General features: G+C 32.2%; 1 protein-coding gene across 5 annotated transcripts in view; it reads left to right on the top strand.

The window, feature by feature from the left end:
- The window catches only part of LOC141531577 (rap guanine nucleotide exchange factor 6), a 102,771-nt gene that overhangs the window by 20,273 nt on the left and 65,551 nt on the right, over nucleotides 1–16,947 (top strand). For 4 of the 5 annotated variants that reach the window (XM_074249473.1, XM_074249477.1, XM_074249471.1 and 1 more), the window contains exons 2-4: nucleotides 905–1,456; nucleotides 4,869–4,996; nucleotides 5,535–5,618. In XM_074249473.1, coding sequence (XP_074105574.1) covers nucleotides 1,388–1,456; nucleotides 4,869–4,996; nucleotides 5,535–5,618 — 281 coding nt within the window. In that variant the 5' untranslated portion in view covers nucleotides 905–1,387. Of the gene's footprint in view, nucleotides 1–904; nucleotides 1,457–4,868; nucleotides 4,997–5,534; nucleotides 5,619–10,432; nucleotides 10,532–16,947 lie in introns of those variants that run through there. The other variant, XM_074249479.1, reaches the window with a different exon arrangement.

Genomic DNA, 16,947 nt, shown 5'->3' with positions numbered 1-16,947 from the left:
GCAGTCTATTCTCGAATAGCCTGCAAGTTCACTGTCTAGAGTCTACTTATCCTATCAGCGTTTTCTTCTTCAAGTAAGATTTAAAAGCTCTGGCATCAAAACCACTTGATTATAATTATTTTTGGTGCGGTAGTTTGTGTAGACGGCTACCTTTGGTGATTATCATTCGGGCGTATGACCGGTACGAATGAGAGCGCAGAATAAGAAGGAAGCTGTAGATAAAAAGACCGTTAACCTTCCGTTTGGTCGATACTTAACAGCAGCCTCGTTTGTGTTTTATTTACAAACACGTTATACAAAAAGTTATTCTTTATAAAAATGGTGATTTCACTGTTAAATGCCGCTTTTATGTTAATTGCAGATCATTTTGTGGTAATTTTCAGTTGAATTATTTAGAAATCTCACTATTGTGTTTGTCCTCTTGCTGTGACTTTCCTAGTTCTTTTAAAAATTTTGCAATTTCTTCAATTGTCAAGAAGCTTTACAGAATATCATTAATTCAAAAATGATGTTTGTAATTTTGAAGGAATCTTTATGAAACTTGGTACAACTGCTTCTGGGGTTATTATTTTGGATAAAATTGAAGACGATTAAAATCAGTTAACTAGTTTACAAATGGCGACTATTAACAATTTTTTATTTGCTGCTAATTTTAATGCAAATGACTAAAATGTTTTTTTAATTAAAAAATTAACTAATGTTTCCGCTCTTTAAAATATATTTTGACGCAGAAATTTAAATTAGAGGGTTGTAAATAAAATACTAAGTTTGAGAATTAACATTACCAATGCGTGAATGAGTAAGAGTGCCCGCAAAAAGAACAAATAAGAATCGTGCATGACTCATCGACGTCTAACTTTTACTAAACGTGTATCTACATAAAAGCTTTGTGTTGGTGTTACAGATTCCCGTGGAGAGAGGAAAGGTGATCAATTGATGGAGTATCGTCACCAGATCTTGATTTTCAAAAGTTCCGAGCACAACAACTGATCGAATTTCCTGGAACAAAATTCACAGAAAGGCGTCACGAGTGACCTGGATCGTATGCAATGTTGAAACGGCAATTGTCTGAGTGAAAGTGTCGTGACCCGGGTGCATGAGCCGGGCTCACCTCTTCCTCTTCTCATTGTACTGTTTTCTTTATTTTGCTTTCGTTGTTAAATTTCCTTATTGAGAAATGAGAAATCAAATTGTTACTAAAAGTTCGCGACGGAATTTGGATATTAATTATTCGCCGAATCCGAAGTAATTGATGATCGTACATCGGACGAAGACGACGTCCGAGTAATAATGAAAGGAACCGGGTTCCAGTTTGAAATATTTTTATCATCCGAGTTTATCTTTGACTGTAAAGTTGGAGAGTGACATTGTGAGTGTGTGAAAGAGTATGACGGACTATTTGGACCCACATTTTGTCCGAGCGCTCTGTCGGGATCCAGACAGAAGGACACTGCAAGTAAGTTATTGACAAATTTATTTTATATATTTTATATTATAATATATATTGGAAAAGTTATGAGCTCTGGCCCTTGTTCAGCATTTTTCTCAAGTCCGTTTGACTGGTATTGTCCTGCAGGGGGACTAATAAATATTGTGGTCGATATTCTGCACTCAGAACCCCCGGACTAATTAACAATTGCCACGGAGTTGGGATAGCTATTATATGTATAGATATATATCGTTGAAGCCAATCATGAAAGCCGATATCGGTTGCCAAAACCCTCAAATTCACTATATGGTATTCTCTTCATGGTATTTCAGGCTTTTTAGTTTTTTTATTTAAATTCCGTATACTCGATTCCCGTGAATAATGTTTTGTACAATAAATCATAAGCTTTATTTATCAATACGGACTCTGTCAAGAATTTTAAATGAATTTTTATTTCGAAATTGCGTTCTGATAAAAGTAAATAAAAAATTCCTTTTAACTAGATTAATTTGAATGACTGAAGTAATTAATTTATCAATCACTCTCTTGTTATTTAAATCGAAAAATCTCAATTGTAGAACTGAAAAACTCGAGATATATTTTTCTTGATTTTAAATTAAAGATACGTCTTTGATCTTTTAGAAAATAATTAGAATCGTTACGACAAAATGCTGTAACACGTAACTGTGTATCTTAGACACTCAATTATCCTCGCTGAGCAGAGATATCCCAAATAATTTATAGATTTACCACGACAAAAAATTCTAACTCATTACAGAATTTTTTTCTAACGAAATTGATTTTCTTTTCAAAAGAAAGTCCTGTAGAACCTTTAAACGTTATTTTCTCGAAACTTTTATTTAAAATCCAGCTTTTTGTCGTGATACCAGAAATAGAGTGACATTTAAAGGTATGAACATGGAAATTGAAAATAACGAAACAACAGTGAATACACTATGAAGCTCAAATCAATAAAAAAAAAAAATCACCCCTCGATGTTAAATAAATTATAAAAAGTAGTTAATCTTCAAAAGGATAATCTTTAGTAATGTATTTATCATTAAAATTATTATATCATCAGTACCGTAAATTATTACATCAATTATTAATCGCTACGCACTTTATATTGCGTCGACTATAAAATATAATTTTAATGCGTACCCCGTAAAATTAAATAGCTGAAGTGGACAATAATTTTGGGCTTATAGTTGAATAGGATATTTTATTAAAAACATCCACAATATCTCTTCAATTTTATAGAATTTACAATTTACGTAGGCTTGCTCATTAAAGTCAAATATGTTGAATCATAAATTGCGTAAGTATTATCAGGCTTGATAGAAAGTATTCAAAATAATTACAGCTATACTGAAGCGTCTATTTTTTTTTTTTTTTTTTTTTTTTAACAAAAGTGAATATATTTCATCATTTCGTAATGTTTCAACTCTAAACGACTTCAGTTATTCAAATATTATTGCAAATTGTTGATATGAAGTCATGTGTGTACCAAACAAACGATAAATAACAAAGAATATTTAAATTTCCTCCTTCCTATTTGCATTCAGCAGAAAGTTGAATTCGATGAGGGCAAATATCGCAAATATTATCAATGAAAAGGAGGTTGTACATCAGAAATACGCACCTGACGTTGAATTGTCAGGTAATAAAGATTCTTAGTGCCGTGAATATAAACCTGCTTGAGCCTTTACGGAATGCGTGTTATGCGAGTGAAGACCAAGAGAAGCAAGATGAAAATATATATAGGTAACGGTACAAATACCCGATGTACTCGTGTGCCTTTTATATATTTATATTTATCCATTTATTTTCTTCGAGTCAAAACGCCTTAACTCTCTTTCTCTCTTCATCTCATTTAGATTTTACTTGATATTATATAGAAGCAAAGATACAAAAAATTAAATAGAAGAACCCATGCCGCGTGAATTCGTCGAAAATAGTGACGATTATTGTATAATTCAAAATAGGCTGAAGCTGCCTTTTTTATATTGTAAATAATCTTCATTCAAGGATCAACCTTTCAATTCAATTTAGCTGCTGCATCAACTTAAATAAACTCGGTACAGGCTTGTAGAATAAAACGTTAACGTTCACACTTAATGAGATACAATCTCAAACTTCAAGGTCGCCGGGTACTCGTTTTGTTCCACATTTTGCGAGTATGCCTGTTCCTCTCGTTCAAAAAACACACGTATCCATCCATCCATACATACACATACACAATATTTAATATCTTTGGACAGAAAAAAAAAGATACAACTTTGTATTCGGTAAATTAACCCAAAAAATGAATAACAAAATATTACTGAGGACATGTCACTTTTATTCACAAAGTTTTGTTTTATTCGTCCAAAAAAGAATCAAAATAAGTTAGCTATAACTATAATCATAACACGAGGGGGAAGAAGCAGACTGTTAGGCGCCAGTGTGTTTTCCGTGACTTGTTTTTTCGTGTGAGTACTTTTTATAATAAGTATAATGAGGATACAATTACGAGTATTGTTAATTTCAATGCTGCTAATAGAGAGCGTTTGAATAATAATCACAATAAAATATAGTCTGCATTGCACGGGCTATTGACTCCTTTGTATTTGCGTACGCGTTTTATTACCTCGATAAGAGCGTTCCTGATATGCAAGTTTGTTATAATTCCTATCGGGTGGCAAGTAGAGAGTTAAATCTTTATAAAAAGTTGATATCGAAAAAAGGAAAACTCTTGATTTTAGCGCAAGACTTTAAACAAGATTGTAAAACGTAATTACATTTTATAGCGAAATTATACGATGATAATGAGTGAGCATGGCGATCAGATGATATTCGATCATTAATTTGAAAGATGTTACCTGGTTGGTTGCCAGCCGGACAAATTCCGTGCATTAGTTGTGCAAAAATCTAAATACCCTGTACTGGTGATAAAATAAATATTGTAATTTAAAACTGCAGACTGGGTTGCAGATTTCAATTTATCTTGCACGCGATTTAGTGATCTGTAAAAAGTATAATGTGTGGACATATAAACACAATTTTAGTTTCTCAATATTAGTTCAATGGTAATAGAAATAGAAGATGGAAGATTTATCTACCCGGGAAAGGAAAAATATGCAAATAAAAGTTTGTTTAGTAAAATATATATGCGAAGTATGCGGTTGTTAATATAAAGGAACAAGTCGCTATATAGCCTTTCGATCGGTATTACATCTACATAGTTATACTTACTGTACTTTAATGCAAAAATATATATGTATATAGAATGCACCACGCGAGGTCGCATGTCTCTTGACACTCGTGTTTAATGCCAACTGTTAAATATATACTAACGAAAGGTATAAATAAGCGAATATCTATCTGTGCACTGTATAGATGACAAACTTTTTGACATTTATTTCTGTTGGCTAACCACTGGCTTCAATTCTTCTTTCAGGATCTTCAGATTATTTACTATGGTCTCCTCGGGCTGGAAGCTTTGAGGCCGTGCAGAGACTCTATTCTCAGAGGACTTTGTAAAATTGTCCGATATGAAAGACATTACGCCAATCATGTTCTCTATTAGTAAGTATTATCTTTTATTTCTATTTCTATATTATTATACACCATTAAGATATTATTTTTATTAGTCATTTCTGTTATTGGATGATTTCAGAAAAGTGACCTAATCTTGAAACGATCTTTTTAGGTCATATTTAATAATACATTTATTTTCTTAACAAAACTGAACGTTTTATCCTCTTTCAAACAAGAAGTACATTAAATTATCAATAATTAATTTTTTTTTCTTTATGAAAAAGCTCTCAGTCGGAGTTATAAAATTCTACTTCATCTTTAACTTTCATTAGCGCAAAACAGATTTCTACCGCCATCTAACGGATAGTTTCGAACTATAACTCTGTACTACCGACTTTGAATAAGCAGAATACTAACTACCGACTGTTGAAATGCTTGGTAACTTTTGTAATTCATTCATTTGCTACTAGATGGAAGTTTTAGCCGGAAAAGAAGCTTCCATTTATTTTTATGAAATTTTAAACAGTTATTCTGGAGTGAAGACGAAAAGTAATAGAAAATTAACAAAAGTAAATCAAATTTTCAGCACTGGCGAACTGGCGACTAGCTGGTACATCTTGCTGTCTGGATCGGTGTTCATCGATGGGTCAATGTTCCTCCCCCGTACAAGGTGAATTAACCATTCTATTTCCACTCAATTATCAATAACTGTCTATTCCAACGAAAGCACGTCATAGTCCTTAAATAGACATGGTTTTATGGCTAATTATAATCTAAAAGTTATATTTAACTTAATGCAGATCTAAACGTAAGCGCTAGATCGTTTGTAAAGGTGTTACGTATAATTATAATTATTAACGGGGTTACGGCCGTGATATTTCTGGGTTTCGTTCCCCTAGTACCTATCAAGGAAATCCTTATTAATTCCGCAACCTCGATTCGTAATTCATGACATAAGCCCCGCAAATTTTGCACCAATACAATTAACAATATAACCGGACTAATATAATATAAATACGCGTATTGTTCCGTATATTGTTACACAACGTTCCTATGCTCATTCCTTCAAAAGTAGCCCTTCGTTCTTACTCTACCTCTGTTGTGCAACATGACAATGCAGTGATCCATCATCATCTACGAGCAGCGATAGGTAAATAAAAAACGAGTGATCAAAAAGAAAAAAAAAACAGTGAGCTGTGTGGAGCGACAAGCAACTTTTTAAATTGATCCGAGTCTCGGGTCACTAGTTATCGCAAATAGTAGAACACTGGAACAGGATGGGAGATCAAGTTGATTTGAATTCCTGTTCCTGGAGTCCGTTGGTTGTTAAATTAACAAGTGCGTAGTTTTTTTTTTCTTTTTTTTTTTTGTTTGACTATTCATACATATTATATGTCTATTATATGTATTAAGTTCGCTGCAAACTCGACTCTATTGTGGAGGAAAAATAATAATGAAGTATAATGAAACTTGGGCTGGCTGACGACAGACGGTGCTGGCTTTGAGATTGTTATTATAATAACGCTATGCATAATATAACTAGAATAGAAGCTATGATTCCCTATCAAAGTAGGATGTGTTTTGAATAGAATACGAATATTCATATGCATAAATCATATTTGAATATAATTTTATAACATAAAGTATTCTATCAGTAATTTTAGTAGAAAAAAAAAAATTTATTTTAAATTTTATAAATAACTAAAAATTAAGGAAAAAATTTTTTTATGATTTACCTGTTATGAAGTAATTTTAATACTTAAATCATTTGACATGTAATCATTAATAAGTTTTATGCAATGATTTTAACCAAAACTAAATTAATATTTTCTTATAAAAAAGTTTCAATTCATAATACTCTAAAATTCATACAAATTTCATATAAAAATTTAAAAAAAAAAAAAAAAAAAAAAAAAAAAAAAAAACACATTTCAAAAGCAACAAAGCTTTTTTGTACCGAAAATTTCTGCAGAACTCCATTTTACTTCCCTTCCATCTATTATATTCACCCAAATTATTTCCGCGTTGATGAATAAAAGACTGAAATGAAACCGTATGAATATCCAACGAAAACTCCATACCACATATAGTTCTCCATACGTCTGAAGCAAAGTTGTGGCACAGCATTATAGAATTTTCGAGGCTTTAAAGAGCCTGGTATTGGCGCAGGATGTGCTGGTATTTAACTGAAAATGTATGGCGTAGGTGTAATGAGTTTGAGTATGAGGTAGGCATAGCACGAGCTCGATTAAATTCCATGTACCGTGTGCGGAGACGCGAATTAAAAAACATACTCCGTATAGTAGCGGGAGATGCTGTGCTTTATAAATTTCTCGATCTAATCCTCTACCTTTCTTCCTCCTCGCTCTTTATTTGCTTTTGCAGTGGAGACTAGCGGCTGGGTACGTAAAACTGCTGCGGGATTTTGCACACATACTGTTTGAGTTTTATTTTATTAAAAAATGTGACCATGTGTGTAGTGTGTAGTATGCTAGTGTGTGATTTTGTGATAAAAAGCGGAGCTTTAAAGAGTGAAAGAAAGAAACGGTTGATTTGGTTGCTAGACTGTAGACTGTAGTAGACCGGTGTGCATATTTGTTTGTCAACGACATCAGTTCTACATGAGCCGGTTCCTGGGCTACAGGCTTAGCTTTAGTCTACAGCGTATAGTAGTACGGTTTTGTATCTTCTTTTTCATTCTTTCGCGAATAAAATAAATAAAAGATCCGCTGGTAGGCATGAACAGAAAGAGAGAAAGAAAGTTTAAGTATACACAATTGCGGTTGTTTCAATATTTCTGTACGGAACTGTACCTACGGTAATATGCTAAATAAAAGCGTACATATGTACATTTGACGGTACTGTTGTTATGTTGTATTGTTGTTGTTGTTGTTGATTGGTAAAGAGGTAAAACGCCACCGACGTATTTCACACGGTGAGTCGAACCGTGTCGTGGAATTGAGCGTGAGAAAGAGGAAGTCATAGAGGATAGGATAGAAGTAATATTATAAAGGTTTTTAAGGTGAGAGGGATAGATATATTTTCCTTGGATCATATGTGGGAGGATAAAGACTAAATTGAGGGAGAGACGGGGATGATTAGACTTACTTTTCTCAGTTATAGTTTGTAGTTTATGGGTATTAATGTAATGGATTATACGTAACATGTAATATGTAATATGTAATGTTTGATGTAAGGTAAGGAAGGTAAGACTCTGCTTAGTTGAGACAAAGTTAATAAAGTGTGGAGTTTAAATAGGGCGAAGGAGGAAAGGAAGGGTAGGAAGAAGAATATACGTCGTCTTATCTGTATTTTGTATAATATGGCTGTACTGCGAATGATGGCTATAAAGTTGATTCGCATGAGGTGATCGGGCAATTTAGTGTCCCGTGACGGATCAGCTACACATCAAAAGGACTCGCCGGTTTCTTTATTTAGCTTGAAATCTATGGTCAAGGTTTTGATATTTATTCAATGAGTTTATTCATTTATTATTAGGGAATTTCTGGTTTGAAGGATGAAATATTGGAGATAAAAAATTAGATTATAGAAAAAAAAATCCTCATAAATTTTCCTGTATCTCAAGTCCTTGAGTCAAAATTTAAAAAATTTTCTTAACGAGTCTATCAAAAGTTTCTTCCAATCATGCCCTTATTTCCCCGCGAAAACCGCGAGTAGAGACCTACTGTCTCTTTTATAAATCCTCCGGACTGGTTCTGATAGTTGTATTGCAATGGATGTTTGTTTGTGTTACTCCTATCCTCTATCCGTACGAGGAAGATTGTTGCTGCTGTAGTACTTGCATACCGAAAGATTGGGACCAGTGACCCGTGAATAAAATGCGCGAACGACAGAGATAGATAGAGAGAGAGAGAGAGAGAGAGAGAGAGAGAGAGAGAGAGAGAGAGAGAGAGAGAGAGAGAGAGAGAGAGAGTGTGTATCATATAATATCTGAGCAGCGGAGTCAAGTGTACGATAAAGGTTGCGAGTGAGACGGAAACCCTGAAGGGTGAGGACGCCGTAGGTGGTGGAAAAGGATCGTACTATATAGTATAGACCGTATAGTAAGCGAGCATGAGGCTGAGAGAGAGCTTTGGGAGCGACACCCAACAAACGGCTCGCTGCTGCATTCCGCCACTACAGCTACTCCTGCTATGCTCGCTCGCGACTCAACTCGGTGCGCGAATCGTGCTAGTGCCAATCGGTTACTACACCGTGCAGTGGGAGAAGAGAAGGGACCTGTACTTCTCTATCTACACTCAGTTCTTGCTCTGTCTATTTAAATATTATTATAGGCTCTGTGCTCAAGTACTAACTTAAAACTTACACATTTACACGATTTTCTCAAACTGGCTCAAAAAAAAAAAAAAAAATTGAAATTTTTTTTTTAAATATCCCTCAAGTTTGCAAAACAAAATTTTTTTTATTAAAGTGTCAAAATTTTGTGCTTTACAAAAGTTCTGATTGTAAATATATGTTTTCATGATTTGTGATTTAAAAATTAATTTTTTTTTTTTTTAATAATTGTACTGGTTGATTTTCAAATAAGCGTAAATTTCAAAATTTTAATGATTTCATCCAAAAGATTCAAAATTGAGTGTAAAAATCAAAAGTTCCAAAAGTAAAACTTTTATTTTGAACATTGCTAAAAAAAAGTTTTTGAAAACAATAAAAAGTCCAAATTTTGATAAAATTTTAATTGAGTTTTTTTTTTTTTTTTTTTTTTTTTTTTTTTGGGCCAATTTAATGAATAAACGAGCGTATAAGTTATAACATGTAACTTCTAACAGTTACAACTTTTTATAGAAATTTATACTCCGTCATCGGGATCACATCTGTGTGATTACTCGTAGCAGGTACACGCACGATTATTATCGATAAACACCTTGAGCAACCTCGCGATTTACAGTGAGTTTATAAGTTATATCAACTTGTTGGTCGGTGATTGTGTTGTAGCTGATGTTGATGTTTATGTCGGTGTACTGTCTACACTGTACTGCACTATAGAGTCAACCATAACTATAATTGTCGAGAATTGGGTTCTATGTACTTGTACTATCTGCTTTGTGTGGTTATATAGTTACAATACAATCTCGTATACATATATATTAGCCGGTTGGTCGCTTTCACCGCTACTATACGCTGCAAGACTTTAGTTTGTTAGTCGACTTGACTAGTCTCTGACGACGTCTTTGCGACGAAAGTTTGTCGAGAGTCTGTGCCAGCTACAAGTAAGTGGTTTTGCTACTTTACGTGCAACTTGGTATTCTTTATCCTTACCGTATTCTCATTCTTATTTTGACATTGAGGTCAGGATATGAGTTTCTAATAGTCTGGAACTTTAATTACATTTTGTACTGACATTGCAGAAGTTCTACGTTCTGTGACTGTTTGAATAAATTTACCAGAAATAAGTTATTAATTTTTAAAGTGTTGATGTGCCAGTGAATTGTCAGTGAATTGATATTGGGCATTGTTGGATATTGATAAGGAGAGGGTGGAAAAAACCGGCAAGCTGGATGCCACCGACGGCGCCCCTCCCCTTCCACCCCCGCCTGACATCACTGTCACTCAGGATGACCGGTGAGATATGTTTTTTTTGCATTATTTTTGTGTCAATGTCACTTCAGAGCTCTATAGACGACTGCCTTTTTTTTTAAATACAGTAAATGACATTTTGAAAATTTTTTCAAATTTGTTTTATAGCAAAAAAAATTTTTATTTTATCAATAAATTAATTAAAAATTTTTTTAAATTACAAAAATAAATCAAATTGTTTAATTAAAGTATTACACGCAGAAAAAAACAATTAAATAATTACATAGTACAATTTATAAAAGACGAATGCCTCGAAAAAAAAACTAGACAAATTACAATTAGAAAATTCAAAAAAAAAATTTTAAAAATGTAAAAATTAATACTTGAGATTTTATTCTGTTAGAATTGTATTTCAAATAGTAATTTTTTAGGATTTTTATTCAAAGCTCCTCTTCTTACTACAGAATCTGTAATTTTTCAATTGCTCTTACCCATGTAATACCTTAAAAAAACAAGCCTATAAATTTTGCAGTTATTGAGTTTTGAAACGGGACAGCCGTGGAATTTCTCTGAAATTTTCGAGTTTTTAAGAGCTCGTAAACCTTGTAAACTTGGACGAGCACGTGCAAAAAAGTTTAATGTAAGTTGTGCTAAAATTTTCACACCATGTACCAGAATTTTTTTCCCCACACATGTTAATTATAACGACGCGTCTTAAGATTAACATGGAATTTAATGGTTTGTTATTTTTATTTACCATAAATTCAGCTTATAGAATGTTGTAATGGTAAATTATACTTCTCGAAGAGTAATCTACTACCGTGCTGTAAAATAAGCACGCAATAATCATTATCCGAGAATGAAGAAAGAGTAGAAAGATCCAAAGACAGAGACAGAGCACTCGGTGAAATGATCAAGTCCCGGTTTTCCATTATCTCAACGTCCACAATTTTAAATTCCGCAAATAGTCGGTCTTAATACTCGTACTAGCACTCACTATTCACTACTCACTACTCGGTAAAGTACAAAATAAGAACCGGTGAATATACACTTGTTCTATTCCTCTCTTACTATTATTTAAAGGATAATAAGCCGACGCAATAATCAAGTCCCGGTCCTCTCTTTTTATTTTATTTCTTCTTCCTCTACTTTATTTAACTCTAAAAGCAAAGTAATCTCACCGCGACCCAGTAATGAAATTCTTGCGATACATAAATACTATTACTAGTTTGCACGCCAGTTATTCATTCCTCTGACTCCTTATATTTGACTCACAACCGCGAGGACCAAAACTGAGCATTGAAACCGCGCAAATACAAAAAAAAAAAAAAAAAAAAACGAGCCCTGCTGCTGTTTATAAATTTATGAAGATATTTTCTATAAAATTAACATTGAGATTAATACTAGCATTACGCGGCTAAAACAACCACGATATCAATTTATTTAATGCTCGAGGATCCTTGTCGTTAATGTGCCAGGTTGTGTTTAGCAACGTCAGCCTTGCTGGTGGAAAACATCTCGAGCCATCATTTAAAAATTATCTCTGGTCTCTAAACTAGTATAAAGTAGTACTTCCTCATACTTCATATGCTACGGGGTATTAAGTTATGACACGACATATCTAACTTTACTTTGCTTAGCCTTCCCATGAAGTTATGCCTCGGTTCTTCATTACTCATTACTCGTTATTCATTACTATTACTATTACGATATTTCTACCAACCGATAAAAATAATCCCCCATGGATGGGATTTTTGCAGATTCCTTTTTTCCTCATTTTAGATTCCGATACTTTTTACTTTATTTCAAACAGTGAGCGTACTACAAAGCAAATTATCGATTTCCAATCACCGGAGCGAACAAAACGGCTATTACCTTACTATACTTTCCTCAAATGAAATGCAGTTCGTACGAATTTATAAGCTTCCTATTTTCCGTATAATGGAAATCGAGATAAGTAGGGTTTTATTTGGACCTTTAATTTCATGCTTTCAAAGATTTATTTTTAAATATCCCATTTGTTTAATTGTTTTAGGGATAATATTGAAATTAGTACAACTTATGATTAAAAAAAATTAATATTACAACAAAAATTTTGAACCAAGAAAAATTTTGAGTTTAAAGAATTTTTTGCTTGACTCAAAAAGATCAAATTCTAAAAAATAATTTTTTAATTCAAAATTTTTTCTATTAAATTAATTTTTTTTATCAATCTATGGAATTTTTCATTGAATTGAATTTTTATCATAATAGAAAAAAATTCTAAAAATAAAACTTTTGGTGTTTATTTTAATCAATACTTTAAAATTAATTAAGATAATGTCAGTAATTTTTTAAGACATTAATAAAATAATATAACACGTGAGAACATTTTTAAAATGATTTTCCTGTAAATGTTATTTATTTAAAAAGAAACTAATGTCAGATATTTACTTTTAGCATCATAAATGTAAATAACGTATTTTATTTTCAACTAATATTTTACCGATTACTTTCTTATGACTCATAAATCAATTACCTTTCAATGATATTCCTTGCAACGACACTTGAAAAGCCATTAATATTAATTTCAATATGAAGTTTTTTCTCATTAACATTATCATCGGTAATTATTTTTTACTACACGTTCATATCATTAAAACTAAACGACAAAAAAAATAAAAAGATGTGGAAAAATTAAAAAATTTACGCGCCAATTAATTAAAAAAAAAAGTAATGAGTTATTAAGGATTCAGGCCGATGAAAAATGAAAGATTAATGTATCATCTCAAGGCAAATAATATAAATGCTGTAGATAAAAATTGTAAAGCGAGTCCAATTTATCAGGTTGGCGCCAAGTGTATAAATAAAGTCAAGCTCTCTCGTTCAATTCAGACGGTGATTAATGCATCAAGTCTCGTTCGATATAAAATAGATATTCCATTCAATTTTTTTATTCTTTTCTTCATATTATATCAGAATAACTCTTACCTCTTAACTTAACTTGTTTAGTCTCTATTCATTGATCTCATGTGTGCCAATATCTCCACATTCACATTCACATGTTCAGTTATTTTATTGGCCATCAGTTAACGCCCCCGCAACCTTCACATTGGTCATCGAGAAGATTAATGTTCAACCCTTGTAGAGTGTCCATGTAATAATAGACGTTTTTCGTTGTTTGCACAAGTGACAAATTAAATCTGGTGGTAGGTGATGCTTTATAAAAATATCGTCATCACTATCACTAATATCACCGGTCTGTCGCCCACACATACACCAAATATATCAAAATCATGAATTATGCAGACGAAGGCATTAATGTGTCCAACAAGGACGTCATAATAATAAATTGTTCTGTGACGCCCTCACAGCAACTGTCCTGTAATTGATAAAAATAGTTGTCCTCTTCTTCCGAACATTTATTTCTATTTCGAGTCTATTAATATTTATTTCTTATCTATTAATTGTCTACGAACTATTTTTAACGTCAAGACTCTCATTTGCAAAAGCAGCACGTCGGTATTTTAATTGGAGAAATTTTCCAGTGAGAAATATTTTGTCGCACTTTTACTTTTTTTTTTTTTTTTTTTTCTATTTCTACCGCTTGAACTTTTAACGAGTCATTTACTTTTTTTACTATTATGATTTTAGCTTAATTTAACTATTTCTTTTATTCAACGTCAATTAAGTATTTAAGCCCATTTGTAATCGTTATTGTATTTATTGTACCGGTGATAGATTTAATTTAATCAGAGGTCCGTTATTATTGTGGTTGATGTTGTTATTTTGTATATAATAGCGTAAGGATTGAATTGACCAAGTCATACGTCAAAACTCTCACACACGGCTTTCTCTTTGTCGTTTTATATGTTACTATACAGAGTTTCTTGTCTCTGAAAAGAGATCCTCTTGCTGTTATTTATGTCTTTTCAGACTAGAGGTAGGAAATCTCAGCTCTCGCTAGTTACAGGGAATTAAAGGTTTCCAAAATGATAGACACTTTCGCTGTCAAGTTTCATATTTATACGAACAATTACAGAAGGAGATGACTAGTTTCTGATTTGAAAGTTTCGAATTAAAATTGTGAGAAAAATATCGAAGATAGAAATAAAAGTCCTAAACATTAATTTTGATACTTAAGCCGGAATTGCGATTTGAAAAAATTTAATAAAATGGCTCGTATCAAAAGAATTATTTTACAGAAAACTCTAAAATAGAAATCTGATTTTTTAGATATTTTTTCTACAAAATATGAACTTTAATGAATGACGACTTAATTCAACAATGCTCGGAAAAAATCGTACAGAGAGGTGTATTGTTTTTTTTTTTTTTTTTTTTTAATAATGATAACAGTTATTATAAAAAAAGATCTCATTATTTGGCCTCATTTGAATATTCCCACAAGGTTTTCTATACATAATTTTCCTCTTATTTTTTATCGATTCGCAGAGACAAAAGCTCCAACGTAGTATATTCTCTGCGAAAAATCCGTATTTAATTTTCAGTGTGTGACTTGCTCACACGAAATAAACTGCATTGCAGAAAAATTTGTGCCAAGAGAAAAATCCACATTACAAAGAAACATTGCATTTATTTGTGTATAAATCGCGGTGTATTTTTATAAACTCACTCTAAAGAAATCCTTGACATTCATCTCGACAAAAAAGGCATACCAGTAATCGAGTTAAAGCCCATTGCAATGTTTCGCGTGCGGATTTTCCTCCTTACAATCTAATTAATTAATTTGTCCAATCTAATTTCACTAAAATTGAAGCGGAGACAAAGAAAAAAGTGGCTTAGCTGAGAAAAATTTGAAACTTGTTCGCTGACGTCGCTGAACCCGCCGATCGATCAACCTGCCCAATCACAGAAAAAACTTCCTCAGTGTTTTCTTTCCTCATTCTTTTTTCTTCTTTTGATTGTGCTTTCTCTGCCTTACATGTCCAATTCTACTTATATGTTATGGTATATATATCCAGTCCAAGTCTAACAAAAGTTAAGACTCATTCAAAGTTTCCCCACGCAATTTGCACCACGTGCGACTAGAGTGCGATGAACTTTTTTCTTGCTAACCCGACATTCGTCCACTAGAAAAAACAAACTTTTCCAATATTCTCTCAAGTCGTGACTGCCAATGCAAAATAATTCTTTATTTCAATTTGTAAACTCGGTAAACTCTCGACAACTTGCTAAGTAAGTAGAAGTAAGCAGACTATTTCTATTCTTTTACCTTGAAATTTATTTAAGTTTACAGTACATTAGCATTGTATTAGCTCAAAAGTATCAATATTTGAGAAAGCTTTTCTTAACGTCTATTCGTTTTAAATAAACCCACATTTTTTTTTTTTTTTTATTAATAACCGGTAAAAAATTTTTTTTTCTTAAAAAGTATTCTGATTAATTTTTACAATGTTAAAAAATATTAAAAGATGTTTTTTTTAAATTGAATTCTTTCAAAAGTACAATTAATTTTTTAAATAAAAACAAAAATGAATTTTATAAAAATTTGGAGTCTAAATTTCAAGTAGAAGTTGAAGCTAAAAAAAAAATTACAAATACTTTTTGTTATAAATTTATTCTATAAATAAATTATCATTTAATCTTTCATTTCAAACAAAATTTAAATTCAAAATAAACAAACATCAATACCTTTCCCTTTATTAATTCAGATTTTTCCATTAAAAAAAAAAAAAAAAAAAAAAAAAATCTTTTGATCAAAAATTGTCAAAAAATCAAACCAATTAAAAAAAGTATGTCACGACTTAATATAACTGCATAAAAAATTCACTTGTCGATTGGCAAATGGGTTAGTTTAAAATAAAGTAAAAACTTTTCTGACGTATAAAATAATTAAATCGACATTTAACTCAATATAAATAAATTACAGCTTTTAATGTCATCACGTCACATGATGAAGTCAGTAGATATACATAGGTATAAAAACGTATATTAAGTAAAGGGATAGGATATGATAGGACGGGAGTCTTATAACCGGAGACGAAGACTGGTTAGGATGGAGATGGTGTACTTGAAGACGCACGTCATCGAGTCTCAAGTCGTAATACTTATACTTACAGCAACGTATTACATATTATCTCGAACATTGTATATAATATCGTGATTAATTGTTTTATCTCTTCTGTTGACGATACACTTTGGGATGAGAATCGATCGGTATTGCTGACATATTAGTACGCTGGCTGGTATGCTAAGAAAAATAAAAGTTGTGTCGTCGTACCTTTTTAGTTATTTCCCACAAGCACAACACACAACACCTATGACGTAATAATACGTGTAGCAAAGTGCAACGATGCACAGTAATACGCACGATCGAGCACGAAAGACTATAGTAAATCGATAGCTGATAAATAGGCCAGCGTTAAAATATATCTATAAAGTGATAATATCATATAATCTAATTTTTTTTATTTTATCGCCCTTTATCAACACTTTTATGTTGCAACGGTTGGCAAAGCACA

The sequence above is a fragment of the Cotesia typhae genome, unplaced genomic scaffold (assembly GCF_013202065.1).
Source record: "Cotesia typhae breed Kobodo isofemale line unplaced genomic scaffold, CoteBio_Ctyphae contig_5, whole genome shotgun sequence".
NCBI classification, from domain to species: Eukaryota; Metazoa; Arthropoda; class Insecta; order Hymenoptera; family Braconidae; genus Cotesia; species Cotesia typhae.
The sequence above is the reverse complement of the archived record's forward strand: the minus strand, read 5'-3'. Positions and strand labels throughout refer to the sequence as shown.